This window comes from Anolis sagrei, chromosome 5 (genome assembly GCF_037176765.1).
Source record: "Anolis sagrei isolate rAnoSag1 chromosome 5, rAnoSag1.mat, whole genome shotgun sequence".
Taxonomy (NCBI): domain Eukaryota; kingdom Metazoa; phylum Chordata; class Lepidosauria; order Squamata; family Dactyloidae; genus Anolis; species Anolis sagrei.
The window spans coordinates 103,658,852-103,683,207 of record NC_090025.1 but is presented as its reverse complement, the minus strand read 5'-3'; the positions used below and the strand labels follow the sequence as shown (position 1 = coordinate 103,683,207).

General features: G+C 40.0%; 1 protein-coding gene across 5 annotated transcripts in view; it reads left to right on the top strand.

Annotated features, from left to right (window-relative positions):
• NTF3 (neurotrophin 3) overlaps window positions 1-23,506 on the top strand; it is a 68,743-nt gene extending 45,237 nt beyond the window's left edge. For 3 of the 5 annotated variants that reach the window (XM_060778082.2, XM_060778084.2, XM_060778081.2), the window contains exons 2-3: window positions 17,614-17,681; window positions 22,306-23,506. In XM_060778082.2, the coding sequence (XP_060634065.1) occupies window positions 17,655-17,681; window positions 22,306-23,103 (825 nt within the window). In that variant the 5' untranslated portion in view covers window positions 17,614-17,654 and the 3' untranslated portion in view covers window positions 23,104-23,506. Of the gene's footprint in view, window positions 1-5,885; window positions 6,085-17,613; window positions 17,682-20,463; window positions 20,495-22,305 lie in introns of those variants that run through there. The other 2 variants (XM_060778083.2, XM_060778080.2) reach the window with 2 other exon arrangements.
• The last annotated feature ends 850 nt before the right edge of the window (window positions 23,507-24,356 follow it).

Below are 24,356 nucleotides of genomic sequence, written 5' to 3'. Positions count from 1 at the left end.
TCATAAGGAAGAGAGAGTAGGCTTGTTTTCTGCTGCCCTTGAGACTAGAATTTGGAGCAATGGGTTCAAATTCAGGAAAGGAGATTCCACCTGAACATTAGGAAGAACTTCCTTACTCTAAGAACTGTTGAACAGTGGAACTCTGCCTTGGAATTATGCTATGATTCTATGATTTTCTGTCATTGCCCCCCAAAATCTGCCAGTATTTAACATTGGTCATGTTGGGTATCTGTGCCAGGTTTGGTCCAGATCCATTGCTGCTGATGTTTTCAGAGCACTTTTCATATAAGTGAACTATGTAAGTCCCATCACCCCCTGTCATTGGTCCAGATCCAGATAAACAGATAGACAGACAGACAGACAGACACACACACACACACACATACATAGAAGTTACCTTCTTCTGGTTGGTGCAATTCAGCAGTCATATTCAATCTTCTTTGTTCCACCATGCCCCGCAGAGGTGCATGTCACTGCAACATAGAATCTGGATCCTTATGATCGTCCTCCAAGCCTTCCATGCCCAGGGGCATGGATGGAGCTCTCATATGTTCTCTGTTAACATTTCCTTGGTAACTTTGACTGTTTCTTTCCACTGAATGGCTAAACTATTTTCACATGGTCAAATCAAGTTTTAACTTGCTGTAATGCTATAAATGTTGGGGGCTTGGGGGCAGAACTCTTACTTGGGGTGCAATGCCCTCATTTGTCTACTGTCACCACACCTCTGGCCTACATCTGAACCACCATGCAGTGGTTTCACATTGCAGCTGTGGTATTAGAATCACCTCCCCATGTCCTCTAGTTCTCCTGTATTGGAAGAAAATGAGTTCCATGTACTTCCTTCCCTACCCCATGTGAAGCTGAAAATTTGTTTCTAAAGATTGCAGAAAAGAGGGCCCATGCCTGGCAAGGTCCACTAACCACCAAAATTCCAGGAAGAGACTAGGACCCACCAGTTGAAGGCAAACAGAGGCTTTGTTCAATCTGCAGAAGGGATGCTATGTACCACAACAGATGCCAAAACGTACAAGCATAAACATTATGGGATGTACAGCTATTTTTATACAGTAGAAAACCCATGCATTAACATTGTCAAGTTTTGAAGTTCCCTCCTCAGCCCGATTGGTTGTGCGCCTCTCCTCCTGATTGGCCAGGAGGTAGACTCAAACTGGCTTGCTCGGTGATTGGCACTGGGTCCAATGACACGGCTGGGGATTCCCTCCCTGCTGGGCAGCAATACCCAAGGACCGTCAATTAGCTGTTGAGACATCTCTTGAGGTGAAGAGGGGCTTCCAGGAAGCTGCACTTTCTTTGGAAGCTTATGTTGCAATTTTGGAGACAATGAACGTCCAGTTGTGGAAATGATTGTTCTGCAGATTTGTTCTTAAGTTGAATTTGTATGTAAGTTGGAACAGGTACATTTTAAAGTGTAACTCCAACTTTGGGCAGCATAGGGAAGGGTTAACACCCCTGTGTTGTTTGTTTTGCTATCTGTGCCCCTGTTCAGAAGATTTCATCTCACTTTCTGTCTCTTTGATAATTGGATTTTGGAAAATTGACTTATTATGGAAACAAGGATTGGTCAGAAAGCTTCAGTAGAGACACACTTCCCAAATGATAACTCTTTCAGGAGTGAATTTCCCTTCCTTGTTTCACTCCCGTTTGTAACTATGAGTTGTTTGTAACTTGAGTACTGCCTGTATATCATATGTTCCAATGGCCACAGATTCTAGGTGGGTGTAATTTTATTATTATTATTATTTTGGCTGTTGTGGATCTGAATTTAAACACAGTACCTACCCTTCTGCTGGGAGATTCTTTAACTGATACCTACTCTCAATAAGCAAAAAAATATATCCAGTGATAGGTGCCAGCAGTGTTTTCCTGCCTAATTTTTATTCAGAAATAAAGAAAACATAGTAAAACAGCAGTAATGGTACAAAAAACCATTTTATAATATGTGTTGCTAAAACTAAGCAGCTGTCTAACTAGCGACAATATACAACAAAACTATATCAAGCAAACACACTAACTTAACACAAACCTACATTAACAGGTACATACAATATACACATAGCTACTGAAACTATTCTACTAAGCTTACACTCATTGTCTGTTGATTTTAGCCCTTACTCTTCTACTCTCTTTGAATAGTGTTATATAACCATCCTTCTACTTTTAATAACATTTGTCTAATTCAAAAATTCAGCAGTGGATTAGCTGCCAGCATTGTTGACTGTCTGGCTGACATTCTCGGGCTAAACAATAAGGAAACATATGGCTCCCCAGCTGCTGCTGATCTACAACACCCTTCAGCCTCATAGCCAATGGAGAGAGATGCTGAGAATTGTCATATAACAACATCTGAAGGGCCAAACTTTGCCCACCCCTGCCACAGGTATCTCAGGGCTGAGCAGGGCTAACTGAAGGATCCATTTTCAAACTTGGACAATTTCTTAGTGATCTGTTTTTTGCTAGGAATCATAGATAGTAGCTTTACATTTTCCCATAGAAGGTTCTTAGCACTAGTCCTTGAACTCCATTTAAGTGGTCTGCAGGAAGACTGAAAAAGTTGGGTATGTACTTGGACTTGCAGTCTGGTTTATATTTTCTAACAGTGGAAACGCCTGTTTTGACTCTGGCACAATTCTGAAAGAAATGATTTTTTTCCCACTTGTGACCTTGAAATCCATTTCTAGAAGCAAGGTGAATGGCGAACCTGACTAAAGCTATACAAGGATTTGCACAAATTTTAAAGGCAATTATATATCTACATTGATTGAAAACAACACACTTGATTGGTAGGTCAACAACAACAACAACAACAACAAAAACAAAAATCAGTGGTCTGTTGTGACTTTCCTGATATAGTTTCCAAGTGATCTGGAGAGGAAGCGAGGAAGCTTGAGAATTACTAATATGAAAAATTGTTTTTCCATCAGGATATGGGCTAGTTCAATGCAAAGCATCAACTAATGAGACAGAGTGGAGGAAGTATCCACTATCTTTTAGTAGCCTCCTGAGGGGAAAAAGGTAATCTAATTAGCAGAAAACGTTAGTTCTCTCCTAAACGCACAACTCCTTACACACAAAGCACTATGACCCTGAGAGCAGACATAATTGCAGCTAAAAACAACACTTCAAACTCACTGATCTCAAAGGAACCTGATCTCAAAGGAACAAGACCTTGTCGATTCCAAGAAGGAACCATCCCCAGCTGAGATAGTGTAATTCCTTTTTGCAAACTTTGGACATGAGGATAGAGCATAAGTGGCTTGACCTGTTTCGCTTTCAGTAAAGAGCCCCAATGCTAGCATGTGCATCCTGAATGTATTGGTGCAACTCCACATACAGGAAGGCCACGATAGACTCCAGTGAAGAATCCAGATCTTTTTATGCCTACATAACCTAGTGGATTCATATAGTCTCCTAGCCAACAGAATGAATAACATTCTCATCATACCCTTCAGCCATTAGCCTTTCCTTTTCAATCACCAGGCATTTTTTACTTTAACCACTAGGGATGCAGAGAACATCCTTGATATAGAAAATCTGGCTAATTTGGTAGAGCAAATTCTTCTGAACCTGCATGCTGACTATCTCTGAAAGTCACAGCCATAGAGAACATTGGGACACTATCAGAATCACCCCTACTTCCTCGATTATTGCCCTCCCCCCAACATTCTGGAAATTTGGAGGAAAGATATAATAATATCCCAGGGCAAGTAATCTTCACAAGGATCAAAGGCTAATCCCGCCTCCATCCAAAAATCTTGATATGAATTGAGGTATCTTGTGATTCTTCAGAGATGCAAAGAGCTCTGCCCATGGGGGTGCCAAAATTTAGAACACTTTGTGAAAGACCAGGGAGTTTAGAGCCCACTCTCTCTGGTTCAGATTTCTCAACCAATCAATCAGAAAATTCAGTGGTGCCTTGATACTTCCTTCTCAATGACTGAAGGTGAAACAATCCCTTCAGATTGAAATAAGTTATTATCATCATGCTCCATGGATCTCAGGTGGGCATTCCCACCATGACCACATTGGATAGCTACCAAGCCAGAGAACACCTTACTGGTGGGTGGAAATTGTAGTCTTGAAAAATGTTTCTTGGTAGGTTCACTCTGAAATGGTAGAAGGAATCATGGCAACTCTCTCAAATGGAATTTGACTCAAGGGATTGAGTCTATACATGCCACCATCAACCCCAGCATCAGTTCTGAAGCTGACTAGTTCAACAGTACCCTACTGCAGATGACTTTGCACAGGATGGTGTCAGTGATGGCACCCAAGTGCTAAATGGCTCTTTTCTTGGTTGATGACAAAGTCATGAAACGCTAGACAATCCATGATGACTCACACATTCTTTTTGTCCTTCCTCAGAAAGGGTGAGTAGACCAGCTGTTCAACAAAATGTGGGTACACATGCACCCCATGCACCAGCTAGGCTACCAAACTTAACGGAGACCTCCAGACTGAAAGGAAGGGCTCCGTATTAGAAATACAGGATTTTTTTATGTTGGTTTGTTCCCAGGTTATACATGTTGGCTCCTGATTTATTGTATCCTAAAAACATGGCAACAGCTGACTAGAGGGCAAAAACTTTATCCTGGCATGAAAAACTTTGTGCTCCACACGTTTAATGAAGTTTGTAACACAGATTTTTTCATGTAATCATGTAATCAACATGTTTTTATGATAAAAGCAATGATTAACAGGCGTGCATAACCCAGGAACATCACCCTGTAGTTCCCAGACACAAGTATACGACTAACTCTGTCTGGACAGATGGCCATACAGCCTCTGAATGATAATATGATGATAAAGTTCTGTTCCTAGCTTGCAAGTATCTGTCCCTGTTTAAAAGTGTAGTCCTGACTTTGAAAGTAGGGTCCTACTCTACAAACTTTGTGTGCCACAAACTTCATCAAATGTGGAGGACTAAGTATCTCTTGCTAGGAAAAGGTCTTTGCCCTCTAGTCAACTTATTCCATCTTTTCAGGATAAAAGCATTGAGGAATAGATATATACAACCCAGGAACAAAACCCGTACATACAATGCGCACATTCGCATCTGTGCATTTAAAGTTGTTTTTTTAAAAAAAATGCCGAAATTTCCAGCGGATGCCCTGTGGTGACCATCTTGCAGGCTTCAAAATCCCATAACAAAGAAGCAAATCTGTATATTGCAGGCAGAAATCCCGAGACCAATAGGTCTGTGTGCAGACCTTCTCTCAGATTCCGGGGTTTTTTTTGCCCCTTATGGAAAACCCGCAATTTGGTGCTGATTGGAAGCACCCTGAGGTACTTCCTATGCAAAGGTTCAGAACAACTCTCCAATGCTTAATCTATATCCCTTATTTGAACTAGGTAGACAATGGTTTGTGTTGGTGCCCCTCCAGAAATCTGGACATAGGAGATTGAAAAAGAAGACTGGGACCTTCTAGATGAAATCTATTTTGCATCCTTCCCTCATAGCCCCACATACCAAAACATCAAGAGGTGTCTGTTCCTCATGATCAATAAAGTGTGGATCAATAAAGTCCACACTGGGAACTAACTCAATTCAGAAGGACTTTGCTTTTTGGTGGAATATGTTGATTTTTTAAATTAAGTCCAAAAGGCTACTGTTACTTAGCCTGAGTTTGGGTGAATTCCAACTTTTTGAAAGGTCTCTGAAGAGAAAGCAGGTGAGCTGTGTATTTAGGGGGAGGAAGAGATTATCCTTGACTGTTTTTTTTAAAGGCTACTGGGGAATTTTGTTTGTTTTGGGCCATGTGCTCTCCCTGAGTTCAGTGTCTAAGTGGGAAAGGCTTCTGAGTAAAATAATTGTTTAGAGGAAGAGTTAGCAACCATTAGCTCTGTATAATTGCTGGATCGACACTGCTATATTTCCCATGATCTGATCCCAGATGATCTGCTTTGAACTGGATTATATGAGCCTACACTGCCAGATAATCTGGGTTAAGAAGATAATATGGGATCAGATCCTGGGAGATAGGGCAGTGTAGATCCTGCCTGAGGATCCATTCACACAGCCATATAGCCCAGAATATCAAGGCAGATAATCCACAATAACAGGTAAGGCCAAGAGGCATTTTGCATCGGTGGTTGTTGTTGTTGTTGTTGCGTGCCCTCAAATAATTTCCAACTTATGGTGACAAGGTAAACCTTTCAGCAGGTGGGCCTGTGTGTTTACTCTTAATATTATTAAGGGGCCTGAGGACAGAGTGCGGTAGACTGACCTGGACGAGGAACACAGAAAATGACACCAGTGTTTCCAAACATGGGAGGTAGAGAATTGGAGGAATGTGACACACAGAAGTAGAAGGATCAGGAATTCTGGGAGCTTGAAACTACTTTTTCAGAGAGTAACTGTCACTACTCAGAAAATGTTCAGACTGGAAGGCTCAGCATGTGGATTGACCCCTGCCAATTCTTAGAAGAGATGTTTGGTGGTAGTTGGTACTCCTTGCTGAGGGGAATAGAAGTAGTGGTGTCTGGACCTGACAAGATAAATTAAGAGGAGTGCTATTCAGCTGAGGCAAAAATCATTATGTAACAAAGGAGTTGACAAGACTTGTCAAACCCACCGACTGTTACCCTTTACTTTGTACACATTGGAACCAATGGCACTGCAAGGCATAGCTTTCAAGATATCTCAAGGGATTGTGAGGTTCCAGATAGCTAAAGGACTTGATGCCCAGGCAGTCTTTCATCTCTTCTCCCAATTGGACACTACCCAGGAAAAGAGAGAATAGTGGAGGTGAACAAATGGCTTTACAAATGGTGCCACTGGGAAAGATCTGGCTTCTTGAATGGTTTGTGGTTTCATGAAGATGGAGCTTTGGCAAGTGATGGTTTGCAACTCACAGCAGTTGGTAGGAGCACTTTTGCTAACTTCATCGGGGGCTTTCAACTGAGTTACAAGTGGGAGACAATATTCTTGAGAACAGGAGTTTGTCAAGTGTTGGTGATAATAGAGAATTGAACAAATAGTATAAAACCTCAACAGTGAGAGGCAAAAAGCATTAAATAAAAAGCCATGGGGAATGACTGATAGCTTTATATATATTTATACTATTACACAGAACATAGGAAATAAACAAAATGAACTTCAACTATTAACGAAGCAAAGCAAGTGTGATACAATAGGCATCACTTGAACCTGGTGAGATGAGTCTTGTGATTGGAATGTAATAATAGAGTATGTGACCTATTTTGGAGAAACTGACCAAATGCAAAAGGAGTAACATATGTTAAGGATATTTTCTCGTATATCTGTGAAGAGAGCCAGGATGAGAGTATCTGGCTAAAAACAAAGGAGAACAGAAGTAATAGTGACTGAGGACTTGGATAATGCCTTTCACGAACAGATGACCAAATACTCAAAAAGGAGATATCTACTAGGAAAGGGAAATTTCAACTATACAGATATTTGTTGGGAATCAAATTCTGCCAAGAATATAAGTTCCAACAATTTCCTACCTTGCCTTTCAAATATTTCCATTGTTCACAAGGTGAAAGAGGCAAACCGGAAATAGCTATTTTAGATCTGATCCTAACCAACAGTGATGATCTGGGTAGTATCATAGAAGTTGTGGGATCCGTATGTGGAAGTGACCATGTTTTCCTGGAGTTGTTATACAGTTGAAAGGGAAGTCAAATGGTATCAGACATGTATTTTGGACTTTAGAAAACCTGATCCCAGCAAATGTAAGTAAATACTGGATATAATCCTTTCATCAGTATTAAAACAGAAGGGAATTAAGGGTTGACGGGAGTTTGTTAAAAGTCAGATATTGAAGGTACAATTTCAGTTTTAATGAGGAGGATAAATGGGAGGTGCTATTCAAGCCTGGAGAACATGGGTGGCAGTCAAGACGGTTGCGGCTGATTCCAGTTGGAACCCGGCCCAAATATCCTCACTCCCCTAAAGTTGGGAAAAAGCCCAAAACCTGGGGTCATAGTTTTGGTTTTCTCTTAATATAGATTAACCCAGGACAAAGCCATGTTAGGTGGCCTTGTCTCGGGTAATCCCTTGTAGCAGTTAACCACCACGGATGGGAATCAATCCACATCTACACCAACCTAAATTGTCCGTGTCAATGCGCCCATGGAAATCACATGCCATCACTGATAACCACCACACCAGCTTTTTAAAGAATGTTAATTTAGGAACATTTGCTTCATGCAAATGTGAGAAATGCTATAATTGCCCAAATGTCTATGTTTTGCACAACTAATAAAGGATGGAACCATAGGATCATAGAGTCCGAGACCTGGAAACAATGAAGTCCAGCTCTGCTCTGTCTGGATCTGCAATGCAAAATGCTACTGCTGCATTCTTGACTGAAGGCTGTCCGAACATGCTTTAAATCTTAAAAGACAAGTGATGGGAGCAAATTAGTTTTTACAAATTAAATGGCTTTCTATATTTAAGTGGACTTAAAAGTGGGTGTAGAATGGCAAAGGGGTGACGACTACTTTGAACACTCTTTAAGTGACACTTTTGGCATCTTGCTGTGTGTAGGCTTTTAAAAATAGATTCTTGAACCCACTTAAATAATGTCTCTCTAGCATATTTCAATTTCATTGGCAAGACCATGTAGAAATTCCAATTCGAAGGCTTTGATATCTATAGAAATAAAGTTTAAGAGCTCCTTGCCAAAAAGTAGGCTAATACTTTGAACATAAACAATTAAATATAAATCCAACACAAATATGCAGAAGCAAGTTGGAACAACATAGTCTCCCTGAATGATTTTTTCTTGAAAGTAGGGCCCCTGCTTTGAACAGTGTGACAGGTGTGATTTTATATAGAGGATCAACAAATGGGAGGATGGCATTTGACCTATTCCTGCTTACTGATGTTCTTTTGTAAATTAATCCCATTTGCATTTGTTGCTACAGGAGTTCCATGAGTTTTGAACCTGGGATGGAGATGAGGAAGCAGCTGTTGGGATATGGGAAGCAGATTTGTGGGAAAAGGGGTATCTGATCTCCCCTCATGCTTCCTTGCCTTCAGATCGTAACATCCTTGCACCAATTCGCAAGGAAAAGCAGTGACTAGACAGTGAACACATGGCCTCTCTCTCATTAATTCAGCACTGCAGTGTTGTACAAATTCATACAATACTCAATTCAATGTTTCAATGAATTGAGTAAAACACAACTCTCTCATTGGACATTATTCACATCAGAACTATGTGAAATTTTTGATTTAAATCAATTAAAGGAGAAGGAGATTTTTATAAATTAAAATTGTATAAAACACTGAGTATCAATAAAATTGTCCTCTGTTTATTTTTCAATGTTTCCTGTTCTGAACATATGAGGAGATAAGACTACAACAAGCAGTGACACATGTTTAGATGTCAGACAGCTTTCCTCTGATTATGGATAATGTATTGATAACTGAAAGATTCCATGTCATCTGATGTAGCAGAAAATTTGACCACTTTCTTTGCTTCCCACTCTCTTATACATTTCGAGACACTTTTTGAATGCCATTTCCCTTTTCAGGTTCATATCCGTTCCCACCCAATATATATTTTTTAACTTTAATAAAAATGTGCATATGCAAAGGTTTGGATCCCCAGAGATCTGGTTGGCCAGCTTCACAATTTATTCTTTTCCTTTTAATATCTCAACACAGAATAATGATTCTCCAGATGTACCATGTTTTAGGTTGATTCTCAGTTTTCTGCCAAAGACTAAAGCCTCTTCCATTCTCTTAATATTGTCTCACTCCAGGCTTACCATCTGTGCAGATACTCCTTGATCAGCTGCCAATTTTCAGTTTGGATGTTCTGCTACTAGTTGAGAGTTTTAAAGGAGGACCAAGAAAAGAAAGGTCTTGAGTTGCACCTGAATAATGTTATAACCAGAAAAATGCAACTTTTCTTAATTACAATTTACATTTTGATTAAAGATACTGTCATTTTGATCTTAAGATGGTACCAACTTAACAGATATTTAATATATTAGTGACGCTGGCAACAAAACCCTTGTATTTAGCTCCAGGAACCACAATTCAGGATAACAGTGTGATTCCTTTACACATAAAGGTGGCCTACAAGGAAAATTTAACTAAGTCTGATTTAATAAGATATAGTTTTCATTCATTTTAATGTCATGTGCAGAAAATAACTTTGTGCTGCATCACAGAACCATAGAGTTGAAGGAGGGCTCCATAAGTCCAGAACTTTATAGATTTGGAATTCCTCCTCTTCCTGCTCAATTCACAAAATGAAAACATATGACTCAAAGAGACAGCGATCCACCATCTTTTAGAAGATTTTAAGTGATGAAAATTTCATTGTCAGCATGAAGACATTGCTGCAGATACAAACCAAAATCTATCATCATATATTACTTAAGACCATTATATCTAATCAAGGGCAACTGCTCAGACATCAACATACCTTCAGACTTTCTTCTTAGGCCTTGGTCTCAGCACTTTAAAGATGACCTTGGCCATTTTCATTGATATCATCTAAATCTGTCTCCATTCATATCAACCAATAACTGGACACAGTTATGTTTGTGTACCTTCATTTGTGCAGAATAAAACAGAACTGTGGGCCCTTCCAGACAGGGCCCATATCTCGGGCCCTGTCAGATTTTTACCTGAGGCAACAAATGATGTGTTAGGTAAAAGTGAAATAAGAAAACTCTGCTTTGTCCCAAATTATTTAGCTATCCCATTAGATACAGGCTTTCCTGTGGCCCTGTGGGGACTCATTCCTGGGTAATCCTGGGACTACCCAGGGGTCTTTCCCCACAGCTGACCTCAGTTCTTTGGGCTTCCAAAAGCACAGAGAACCGAGGAGGCTACCCTCTCCAGTTTTGAAGCTGATTTGTATATCAATTTTTTAATTACCCCATCAATTTGTCACCAAGATCTAAAGATTCACCATATGTGGCAGTAGGATTCTTAATGAACTTCACATTTCATTATTTGCTATGTGAGTCTTTATACATTTCTCATGGGGTGGGGGGTGTTAAGTGCTATTTAAGCATCGTTTTGTACAAATTATCTTTAAGATTATTGGATAACATAGTCCCTTCTGCCACATTTCCTCTCGTTTCTCTAATTCTATATTATAGCCAAAGTTCTGTACCTATTTGACCATACATTCTTTACTTATTCAATTTCCATTTTCAAGAAAAATGCATATATTTTACCAGTTCTTCTTTTCTGACATTCCTTTCCTTGGCCTTTGAAGCATGGAAATCTTTCTTCAAAAGATCTGAAGTACCCTCTAGCTGTTGAGATGTCAACATGGCTCTAATCCCCATGCCAAAATAACACAGAATTAACTTGACATCAGGTGTAAGAAGCTGCAGGTGTTCGAAGTTATTCACTGAGCTCTTTGGGAGGAACATTATGAAAGAAATGTAATTGTGATGGGTCCAAGAGATGGGTCCAAAGACACCAACAAACACCTGAAAAATATTCTGTCTGCACACTCAACCGATTTCATAAATTATGTAGTAGCAGCCTGGTTTGTCACTGAATGTTTAAAGCGGGCCTTAATCCATGCTTGATTGGATTCATCCTGAATCAATCTCCACCATCACTCTAATCATCTTCCCAAGCAGTCTCATTCAGAAAACCAAGCAGTGTGTACTTTGTACCTTTTGAAAAGATGATCAGGAGTAACTCTGTCATTTGCCCAGGTCATTTCCATACTCCACAGATAACAGGACCTTAACAAAATAAGCATTTCTAGTAGCTGGAAATTCCCCCAGAGCGAGCATTCCTGTAGAGGACGGGAGTCCCAAAAAATCTAAATGCTTTCAGATAGTGATGTGGCCATGAAAACCAGGTCCCTTCAGTCTTCAGCTCCAGATTGCCATTACCTTGATGAGGAAAAACCAGCTACATTAAAAGAGCTAGACATTGAGGCAAATTCATGGGTGCCTCAATACGAATATTAAATCCCTCAATATGTTTGGGAGAGACTGGCATGACTTCTGAGATCACCTCCAGCAGCTCTATTAGTGAGATAGTTGGATAGTGGGGTGGACGGTACACCTAAAGGATCCCCATCCTGTCTCGTTGCCCTATTGCCTGATGTCTATACAAAAACCTTGAAAAATGTCAAAAAGGAATGGATTAATGATAAATCACTGAGGCTCCTCCTTCCTGCTTGTTTGATTTGCCTGCTGCTGCACCTGAAAACCTGGTAGGCATAATTGGATCAAACTGACAACCTCCTTTCCGTTTATCTAGGTTTCAGTTACACATGCAGTGTCAGCTTGCTTGTCCTAAATCATGCAATTTTCTGTCAGTAAGAAGCAGTACTTCATAGTCTGAATGTGTTCCCGCAAACTGGCCAAGAATCTGTTGGTTGGATGGTGAACAAGGAGGAAAAGCCATGAATTGTCTACCCACCATCTACTTCATTGGCATGTTCTACCTTTAGTGATATAGCTTCTCCTGCCCAATGTGATTGAAATGGCAGTGCCCTTTGTATGATATTTTCCTTTAAAAAAATCAAATTATATACATATTTAGACTATCATATATACCTGCCATTGCTTGCGTGTCTGTGGGACTGCTGCCCACCTACTTTCTTCCTTCTCTTTTCCATATTTTTATTCTCTGTGTATTTGATCCTCCTCTTTGTCGGTCCTGTTCCTATGGGCCCTTCGAGATAGGCTTAAATCCCAGTCCCTCCCAGGATTTAGTCGCCACACCTCTCTCAACCCCTGTGCTTTCCCTGGGGGGGGGGGGGGGGCTGTGTCTCTACATGCCCTCCTGGGTCAAGCAGAGTCAGGAGGGCATGTAGCCAGCTCCCCAGCATCCCGTTTTGCCCAAAAAATTACCAGAGGTGCCTATCTTTATATGAAAGCCCCTCAACAGCTACTGATACATCAAAATGATGCTTTGGGAGGTTGTGGGAGGGAAAGAGGGTACGTTTTTGGGCAAAACTGGAGGCTGGGCTGGGAGGGGAGACTGGGGGGCGCCAAACCTGAAGAACCAGGATGCCAATGGGGCTTGGCTCCCAGGATCGCAGAACGCAGTCCTGGGAGTCAGTCTCCACCAGACCACACCTGGAAAGATCTGTATCTTACATTAAGGTCTGGATCTTTCCAGGTGTCAAATTAAATTGGAAAATTAGGGTTTACCTATGACGTAGTTTGGACGCTTCAGGTCAACCTCGTTGCAGGTTATGGGCCTGTGTGGATGGGCCTATATCTATATCTATATGTGGTGTAGAATCAATCATGGATCAGCAGTGTTGTGAAGTTATGTACCATGACTCTATTGGAAAGTCCATAATCTATTAGAAATTCCAGTCCACCATAATTTTTTTGCAGAGGTAAAATGATGTAATCTCCATTTGGCAAATACAAATCTCTATGAACATAGAGACCCCCTGAAAACCACTAGTCAAAAGAAAAGTATGATGTTGTTAGAAGTCAACCTTAGGACAAGTGATATTCATAAAACATTAATGTAATAGTACCACAGGTAGCTCAGCTGTTAAACTGAGGAATCATGTCTTTAAATGGCCACTACAAAAATATATCTAGTTAGCAGAGGATGGTTGATAGACCCGTCGCAAACTAGGTTCCTGCGGGAGAAAACCTTGCCAGCACGACCCTGACGTCATGAGACTCCGCCTCTCGCCCCGCCCCTTTCTCCACCCCTTTCTCCGTGCCAGCGTGGTTTTTCCTTTCCTAGGGCAGCATTGCCAGCGTACTCTCTCAGTTGGCAGAATTCAACTGAGAGAAAATGCGGGCAATGCTGCCCTAGCAAAGGAAAAACCACGCTGGCAAAGAGAAAGGGGCGGAGAAAGGGGCGGGGAGAGAGGCGCAGGCTCATGACGTCAGGGACGTGCTGGCAAGGTTTGCTCCCGCAGGAACCTAGTTTGCGGCGGCTCTTAGAAGTAGAATTTGCAGTTGCCCAAAAGATATACACTCCCTTAAACCATGCGCTCAAGAGACAAAACAAAGTACTCTTCTTTGAAAAATAACATATCTTGTTTACTAACAAACTTGTATATATTCAAACTTGTATATATTCAGGCATATAGTATTTTAAGTGTCTTTAAGCATATCTGTACTCACTCAAGTCCATGAGCACACACATCCACCTCCAAAGAAGTCTGAAAGCAAACTGAACACAAAATGGAATCCTGAGTTTGCACATGCTCAGTACAATCACATCTCGTATAACTCACACATCAAAGAGATAAGTCAAACTGTCAAATCAACATACACATAGAATGCAGGCTAACAATTGTATATACATTAGCAAACAGCAGAGGCTTGGCAGGTTGCTATTTCCAACAGACTGTGGGCAGATTTTATGTTTGTCATTATAGGAATCCAGTCAATAAATATTATCAACCTCCCAGTTGAAACTTTTATAACTTCCAAGAAATAAGCCAGCACTTTAGACCTTCTGACATGAATGACTTTGTCCTACTTTTCTGGAAGGCCTCAAACTCCCATGAAATTCTTTCTCCTTAAAATCTTGTGCTGTTACTTCTAAACATTCTTCCTGCTAGCGCATTTGTTCCTCTGCTATTTCTGCCTGATCCTGAACCTTGAGTTCAGCTTTAACAGATTTCTGGCTTATCTGACCTTGCTCCCCAGTGTCATGACTCAATGTCATGACTCATGTCAACATGGGACATAGAACTGTTATGTGTAAGCTATATAGAAACATTCAGGGTTTAGAGGAAACTGTCCAAAACATTTGGCTAGGACAATCCAGGAAGCAATAAAAGACTGTTTATACTTAGGACAAATGAGCTTTTTAAAGTAGATGGACATTAGGACATTGGGCTAAGTGGATGATTGATGAACTAATGAACAATTAGGTGGGTTTTTTTCCTGAATGGGATTTTTGCTTGAAGGACATTTTATAAAGCTGGTGCTGTTGAAACTGCTCAGTTCTGACAATGAATGTAACATGCAAGTTGTATGTACTGGGGTTTTTTTGTCGTGTCAGGAGCGACTTGAGAAACTGCAAGTCACTTCTGGTGTGAGAGAATTGGCCGTCTGCAAGGACGTTGCCCAGGGGACGCCTGGATGATTTTTGATGTTTTTATCATCCTTGTGGGAGGCTTCTCTCATGTCCCCGCATGAGGAGCTGGAGCTGATAGAGGGAGCTCATCCGCCTCTCCCCGGATTTGAACCTGCGACCTGTTGGTCTTCAGTTCTGCTGGCTCAGGGGTTTAACCCACTGCGCCACCGGGGGCTCCGTATGTACTGCTGATTAACCAGTAAAGTACCAGATGCATGAGTGTGACTTTTCTTTGAAACAAATGGTTAGACTGCTTTGAAACCTTTCAACTTTTTCAGAGAGATACATATTTTTTCATATCAGCTGTGAAGTCCTCTCTTATCATTTTTATTTCATCAGAAATGGGTTAGTTCAATTGTTTCTTGTTGATCCACAAAATCTCTCAATTCTTTGAAAGCCATTTGCCATGAAATCTTCTAAGGCCCCTTCTACACTGTAACATAAAATCTAGATTATCTGCTTTGAATTGGATTATATGGCAGCATAGAAGGGGCCTGTGTTACCAGTTGATCTAAAATATCAGGGATTTCCTTGCATCAGTTTTGCTTAAACACACTATGGCTCTGCAGTGTAGATTTTTTCCCTAGTTCTCTATGAGTTCAAATATTCACTTTGTTAGTCTCAAAGGCTTAATGTTATAAGATAAACAGTGTAAAGCAAACATTCTTTAAATCTTCGTTAAACATATAGTTGTCCAGTCTTCCAAGTTTTAATAGCATTTACTGAACTATTTTGGAATTCTTAGATGATAATGTGGGAGTCAGCAATTAAAGTGGCCTACAAGTGCCACTTTGTTGATTTATATCCCTTTAAAACTCAGCTCATTAATTTACATCTCTCAGACAAGTAGAAAAGTGCAGACACAGAAGTGAGAATAATTAGCTATCAGTTAAGGAGCTTATCTCAAGGTAAATTTTCAATTTCTTCATTAAAAACAGACATTTGGCACTGCTTGGTGCTGCTTGGCAGCAGACCAGATGTGGGCAGGTTATTCTTCATTGTCCCTACTGACCTTGCATGCTGCCATGATATATGCCACGTCTGGACATCAAAGTCAGAAACTAGATTTTGAGAACAACCTTAGAAGTCTTTTCCCCCTAAAAAGCTTTTAGGGAATACAGCTTTACAGGGCTTTATTGTATCTGCAAAATAGTAATCTTCTTCAGTTCAGGACTGGACTGGAGTTTCCCACAGGTAGCCATGTCTTCCCTCTGAACTTTCCGAAGGACAGCATCATCTTGTTGGGCCTTTTCCACTCTTGTGAATTTCTGTATAAGTCAATTTGTTTTTGCCATGCTTCTATCTAGAACAGGCATGGGGAACCTTCGGCCCTCCAGGTGTGGTGGACTTCAACTCCCACAATTCCTTGAGGCCAAGGTAAGCCTTTGGGGCGAATGCCGAGCCTCAAGGAATTGTGGGAGTTGAAGTCCACCACACCTGGAGGGCCGAAGGTTCCTGACCCCTGATCTAGAAACATCATTTGGGTATTTTAAAGGACAGCCGAGAACTACAGCAACAAATACTACAACATCCTGGTACATTTTGCAGTATCAAGAGGAGCCTAATATAGAATAAAAATATTATATTATATTATATTATATTATATTATATATAGCAAGCCTATAGATTATGGGAGTGCAGTGTTTTGGATGTAGTATATCTTGATTTCAGCAATGCTTTTAATACCTGTTATCCCTGCATATAATCCGGTAACATGTGAGCTATTCAATGCTACTGTTAGTGGGTTTGCAACTAGCTGAAACCAGAGAAAGCTCACCAATGGTTTGTCTTTCTCCTAGAGATAAATGGCTAATGATGAGCCTTAGGGCCCTTCTACACTGCCATATAATCCAGTCAAAGCAGATAATCTGGATTTTATTTCGCAGTGTAGAAGGAGCCTTAGGGCACTTTGGAAGCCTCAGGTAAAAGTCTGACAGGGCCCACATTTTGGGCCCTGTCTGTAAGCGCCCTTAGGCTCCTTCTGCACTGCATATAAAATCCAGATTATCTGCTTTGAACTAGATTATATGGCAGTTTATACTCATATAATCCAGTTCAAAGCAGATAATGAGGATTATCTACTTTGATGATCTGGATTATATGGCAGTGTAGAAGGGGCCTCGGGCACATGTCCTTGGTATGGTATTGTTTATCATTTTTATTAATGATGGATAATTGAATAGAAGACATGGTTAGCAAATTTGCATACTACATCAAATTATGAGTAAGGATCAGAATTCAAAGTGACCATAACATTTTTGAGAGCTAGATGAAAACTAACTAAAGGGATAATTGTAAGGATGGTGAGAAGAACTATAAACAGCAATCCATCTTCATAGTTGAGTTTCCACAGTTCTTTTATTGTTTTGGTCAGTCTTTCCTGCTTCATTTTCCTCTCTACAACAAACTTTTAAAGTTCAGTGGCCAGAATCATACACAGTATTCAGATATGATCCCACTATGTATTTCTGAAAAGACACTACAATATTGACAGTTATTTCTGATTCCTTTTCTAAATTAATTTGTATTTGAAATCCCAATGCCTTTTTTTTTTTTGGCAGAAGCCACGCTCTGGGTCAACATTTCCAGATAGATACCAACCATGACACCTGCCCCTATATCCCCCCAGGTAAGTTTCCAACAAATATTTTTTGCCTCCAAATGCATTTTTACACTACTTTTCACTGAGTTTTCATTTACAGTTTAAAGTCTATCTTAGTTTAGAAATATAACTCTTTGAACTTTGAACTCTTCACTATTTATTTTTGTTCTCACCACCCAAAATGATTTTACTGTCTTCAATAAGTGTTCTCAGCACCTCTAATTTCTTGTTTCATTTCAAAAGCATTTCTGAACTCCAAGCTTTGCATCTATACATGTTTTGCATTTTTCTGTTGAGAATATTTTGTTTGCAACTGTAATATATCTTTACATTTCTTGCTATTTTTGCACTTCTTGCTATTAAACTGGATTAGAAAAAGGAGGGAATATTCTCTAGGTACATTTGCATTCACTTAATGGGATCTTACTTATTTTCCCCTTTGCTTGCTTTATATGCATGTACTGTATTTAGTTTTGTAACATTCAATTTGTTGTTTGTAATAGCTTTCATTATAGTCAGATTGTTTCCTGTTTCAAATGCTTGTTGTTTGTGTTTTGATGCAGTAGACCCTGTGTTTCTATCATTTTGTAAAAAAGCCCAAAATCTTTCAGTTGACAAAACTAAAATGAGCTGATGCCAGGGTTGAGCCCCTTCACCTTAAAAATGGTGCCAGTGTTGTCCTCCTGAAGATGTGTCTAAGGGTAGGAAATGGAACTCCTGCTGCAGGGATTGTGGGCCAACTCATTGCCCTGCCAGGATGGAGTGAATGTTTGGGAACGGGGAGTGTGATCTGAACTCTATAGGTAATGGAATCATTGAAACCTTCATTTTACAAAGCCTTTCATCTTCTCCACCAAATGCCAAAATATAACCACATGATTCCACAGCATTTAAAGCAGTGTAGATTCACCCACAGTCTTCCAGTGCCAGCTTCATATATGTTATTCAAAAATCAACTATGCATCAGGATTACTAGCTTAAATATTTTGTTACATATGCTATGCCAAATTAGTAAATTTAATGTGTGTTATCTAGGTTATTCAGTTCCTTTACGTACTGAAGACAAGGGAATGTGTTATCCATTAAGTGAAAGTGTACTGTGCAAAACACCTCTGCAATTTTTCACTTGTTGAGTGGTCCTTTATCCTTTCCTGGCCCTCTGTTTAAAAAGTTTGAGGACCCCTGAGCTACAGCATTCCCAGTGGATATCTCTCCAGCCTTGTTTTGAAGGTATCCAGAGAAAGAGATCCCACCATCTCTCTAGGCAGTTGGTTCCATTGTCAAATTGCTCTTAGTGTCAAGATTTTCTACCTAATGTTGAATTGATATCTATCCACCTGACACTTAAAACCTTTAGACCTGTTCCTATAACAAACTTGCACCCTTCTTTCTGTGACAGCCATTTAGAAATGTAAAGAAGCTATCATGTAAATTCTCACCTCCTTATCAGCCTTAACTTTCCATAACCTTTCCTCATACACTTTGTTCCTCACACCACTTCGCATCCTTAAAGGTTGCCCTTTTTTGAACTATTTGTCTACATCGGTCCTAAAATGAGCACCGTTGACTACATACATACCCCTGAAGAGGCCTGACCAGTGCAGATTATTATATAATTGTTACTTCCCTTGTCTTGGAAACAAAAGTTCTTTAAATGCAGACTGAAATACTATTTGCGTTCATTGCTATAGCATGACACTACTGGGTCCTGTTCAAGTTACAATTAATAAATAAATTACAATTAATAAATAAATTACAATTAATAAATAAATTAATAAAATAATTACAATAATCTTAATGTTCTTTCCACATATACTGTAGGAAAGTCAAGTGTCATTTTATTAGTTTCAGCTCAAGTTACTAGTTTTTCAAGGTCCTTTTCAGTTTGTCCCTATTTTTTAAAGTGTTAGCTATACATTCAATTTTTTATCATCTGGGGATTTGCTCAGGGTTCCCTTTAACCCGTCATCTAAGTCAATAATTTAAAATATTGAAGAATGTTGGTCTGGGAAAGAACTCTAAGTATTGCACTCAAGACATCCCTTCAGTTTGAAGGGCAGACATTCATGATGTCTCTTTGAACTCAGTCTTGGAACGAATTTTGCTGTCTGACAGTTAACTCACTAGATTGAAAGCTTTGTGCCCTCAGAATGTCTCCTACCACATGAGGTACCACAGAGATAAAGGCTATTCTTATCTGACATGATCTTTATGTTCAGTGATGTCTCTGTTTTCAATGAAATTTTTGAAACTTTTTTAGCATTTCTGTCTATACCATTTGAGGGTGTATCATGGACAAATATCAAAACCATAAACACTTTCTGAAACACAAGTGAAGTTTTTGTGTGTGAGACCACATGCTACAAGGGTCCAAGATGCAGCCTCCATTCTTATACAGTTTTTTTTTGCTAAGTGGATTACTGTTGCAATTTTGTGTTACTGTAAACTGATCATATTATGTAAAACCACTTAAATAGAGTTTGATCTATTGTTGAAGGCTTTCATGGCTGGAATCACTGGGTTGTTGTAGGTTTTTCGGGCTGTATGGAAACCAATTTCCAACAGACCTCACAACCTCTGAGGATGCCTGCCATAGATGCAGGTGAAACGTCAGGAGAGAATGTTTCTAGAACATGGCCATGCAGCCCAAAAAACCTTCAACAACCCAGCATTTGAGCACTTCCTGTGTGGCCCTTCGGTCCCAGATTTGTGCTGGGTGCTGGTCACAACAAATATATTGCCCTTCACTTCTGTCTGGATGTTCAGATCTGAACAGATATCAAATGACTGAGAATTTTCTCTTCTCTAGTGTGATGAGGCACCTGCCCCAACTTCAAGAGGTAAGCTTGCTAATTCTCTGTGTGATGGACACAGGCCACAAAGAAGGACAGGTTTTTTACTTATAAGTAGTTCTTTAATTGGTCATCTGTGCCTAAAAACCTGTCCCCCAACCTCCTGCAGCTACATTTTATCTGACAATTTTCCAGATTAGTTCTCACCTCTGTAGGAACTAAATTGAAATGTGTGTGCCCAAAGGGAGTCACAGATCTGGTGTGATATGAAGTGGTATATTTGAGCTCCCAGCCTCTCAACATCACAGCTGGATACAGAAAGTCACCAGAACTGTGCAGAAGGCAGACTCTCACCTCACTGCCAAACTGGATCCTATTATGATCCTCCTCCTCCACATAAACTCCCAAACCCCCCTCTCTCTTCATCTCCACTGATATGGGCAGCACCAAGTAGTCAGTTCCTTTTGAACTTTTTGGTGCATTAAGTACCGTTCTTCCTCCTTCTTATGCTGCCTTGGAGGGACAATTTTTTTCTGCACTTTCCTTCCAAGGGTGACTCCTTTCCCCACCTCCCATCTTTTGAAGGCAGAGAAATAAATAGTGGTGGAGGAGGGAGTGGGATGGCAAAGTGAGGCATCTTTTCACCCCCTCAAAGGTTTCACACTTGGGAAAAATGGAAAGGGCAGCCAATGCTCCTCCATAATCCATTGATTGACTCTTCACAGCCTTGCAGGTTAGTGGCCTGGCAGGTTGCAGGCCACATGGAATCCTGTTGAGGACTGTATGTGACCTGTGGGCTGTATGTTGTGCAGGCCTGATCTGGACACAGATGAGCCTATTTTGTCACAAAATTAGAAAAAAAATGTTTAAAACATTGCTTGCCAAAAAATAGGAAGACAGCCAGAAGGTGATAATTCAAAATGTTTATTGATAGACTAGCCTTTGTGGGTCAGCATCAACTTCATCAGATGTGCAAATTCATTATATGATGCAATTAGATACAGTAATATCATCATTTGCATATTTTCTCTCCAACATTGTATTTAGGGGAAAACTGAACAAAGATCTCTTTATATTTCATTCTAAGATCTGAGGTTCACCAACATGAGGTTCACTGTAGCCCCCGGTGGCGCAGTGGGTTAAAGCATTGTGCCGGCAGGACTGAAGACCGACAGGTCGCAGGTTCGAATCCGGGGAGAGGCGGATGAGCTCCCTCTATTAGCTCCAGCTCCTCATGCGGGGACATGAGAGAAGCCTCCCACAAGGTTGATAAAACATCAAAAATCATCCAGGTGTCCCCTGGGCAACGTCCTTGCAGATGGCCAATTCTCTCACAACAGGAGCGGTTGCTCTTGACACGACAAAAAAACAAACAAACAAAAAAACCCAACATACTTGAAATTTATCGAGCAAGATTGAACAAAGTGTAAATAATCTGTGTTCTGGGATCTAAAGCATGTCTTCTTGTTTTAAACATTACCAAATCCCTAGCCATACCATTCACTCTGTTTAAGATACAACTGGCATTTGCTGGATAGTTCATCAGAAATTGCCCAGTGTTCCAGGTTTATCTCTGGCACTTTCAATTATGGGGATATGAGGAAAGCAAGTCTGGAAAGGAATTCAAATCTGGGCAACCCGGAGAAATATCTTCAGCCTGGTGAGAAAATGCTGAGCCTGATGGGCTGGTGACTTTGTATGAAATAGTTCCATAGAACAATGTGATTTCTAAGAATCCCATTCCTATATAATTGATGTCTGACATTGCAATTAAAAGAAAAAGCAATCAAAACTAAACACGTGATTCAATTTGTCAGTTGATTTGGTTATCTCTAAGTTAACTCTCAATTCTTTTTCAGATCTTACACGTGAACAAGGTGATGTCCATCTTTTTTTATGTAATATTTCTTGCTTATCTCCGTGGCATCCAATCCACCAACATGGATCAAAGGAGTTTACCAGAAGAGTCACTAAATTCCCTTATTATAAAACTTATTCAAGCTGACATTTTGAAAAACAAGGCTTCAAAGCAAATGGAAGATATCAAAAATAATGTGCAAAACACAATGAAGAAAATAGACATTCTTGACCCAGATATAGATGGCAACGAAAATATGAAATTGGATTTCCAGCCAGTTATTTCAATGGAAACAGAATTATTGAGACAGCAGAAGCACTACAGCTCCCCCAGGGTCCTCTTGAGTGACAATGCCCCATTGGAACCCCCGCCATTGTATCTTATGGAGGAATACGTTGGTAGCTCTGGAGTGATGAATCGAACGTCTCGAAGGAGGAGGTTTGCCGAAAATAAGAGCCACCGTGGGGAGTATTCTGTGTGTGACAGTGAAAGCCGATGGGTGACAGACAAATCTTCAGCTATTGACATTAGAGGACACCAGGTAACTGTGTTGGGAGAAATCAAAATGGGCACTTCCCCAGTGAAACAATATTTTTATGAAACAAAGTGTAAACAAGCCAAACCTGCCAAAAGTGGTTGTCGTGGTATAGATGATAAGCATTGGAACTCTCAGTGCAAAACATCCCAAACATTTGTACGAGCATTGACTTCAGAAAACAACAAACTTGTAGCCTGGAGATGGATAAGAATAGACACCTCTTGTGTATGCGCATTGTCCCGGAAAATTGGACGAACATAGACCTACATTTTTCTGCCATATAACTTATTATGTCTAAATTATATGATATGCATGTAGCATAAATGTTTCTATTGTTTTATATATTATAAGTTGTCCTTATTTATTAAAATCCAGCAAACTACAAGATATATAGATATATAAATATGTATATATCTATATATATATCTAGAGAGAGAGAGAGAGACAGATATAGATATAGATAGACGATAGATAGATAATATGCTTTCATTAAATAACCATCAAGTATGAATGTTTCCCACTGGCAGCAACATTTCTCATTACTGCTTTTGACTCCTGTTTTTTCCCAGCTTTTCATAAACTGCCTGTAAAATCTTTGTGTAGTCAGTATTTTCCATTCAGTATTGTCAATCCATTGACCGCTGAGTAAAGCTGTTAAAAGAAATTGGATCAAGTAAGTTGTTTTCGTTCTCCTCCTGTGTGTATATGTGTATAATTGTAGAACCTTCTTACCAGAAACCAAATTAAGCAATTTAGCCCGCAGCTAATGTGAACAATTCCATCCACTGGCTAGCAATGAAATGCATTTTTGGACGCTGTGCCAGTTTTGCAATTAGAGTTCTAAGGTGGTTCCCCATTCCTACAAGTTACTATTCCAGAACCACTGCTAATAAGCTTCAGTGCAAGTCTTTAAAAATTGACTTTGTAACCCTTTTTACAGTTGCCAGTTTCTTTTTCTTAGAGGGCTAAGAAAAATATGTCAAAGCAACAATCTATACCTATCATTAGTATAATATATAAAACATGGACTTCCTTTTTTTAAAGAGTACTTTAAAAATCAATTTTCTAATGATCATTTCTCTCTGTGTTATAGAGGTGAAATCCTATTCCAATTTTAAATGCTCTAGAAGTCAAGGGCAGAAGACTGTATATTTCTGGAAAAGACATTAGAGTCAGACCAGTTAAAAGTATTCAGACACTGTTAATGGAAAAAGCACTGGGACTCTGGTCCTGGCATCGATGCCTTCCCTCACTATTTCAGGGGGAGACCTCGTGTTGCTCAGACTATGGCTGCACCCCAGAAAAAGAGAAATAAATGCATATTGAATTGATAAGAACAGATGATCTCAAACTCTTTGTCTCTACTATTTAGAAAGAGCGCACTTAGTCTTGAGAAGTTGCAAGTTGAAGAAGGGGTTTGAGTCTTGGACTCAGACTCTGGGAAAGCAGAGCTTCAGTTCCCACTTGGCCATGGAATTCTAGCTGGTGACTTTGGACAAGGATTAGAAGAAATG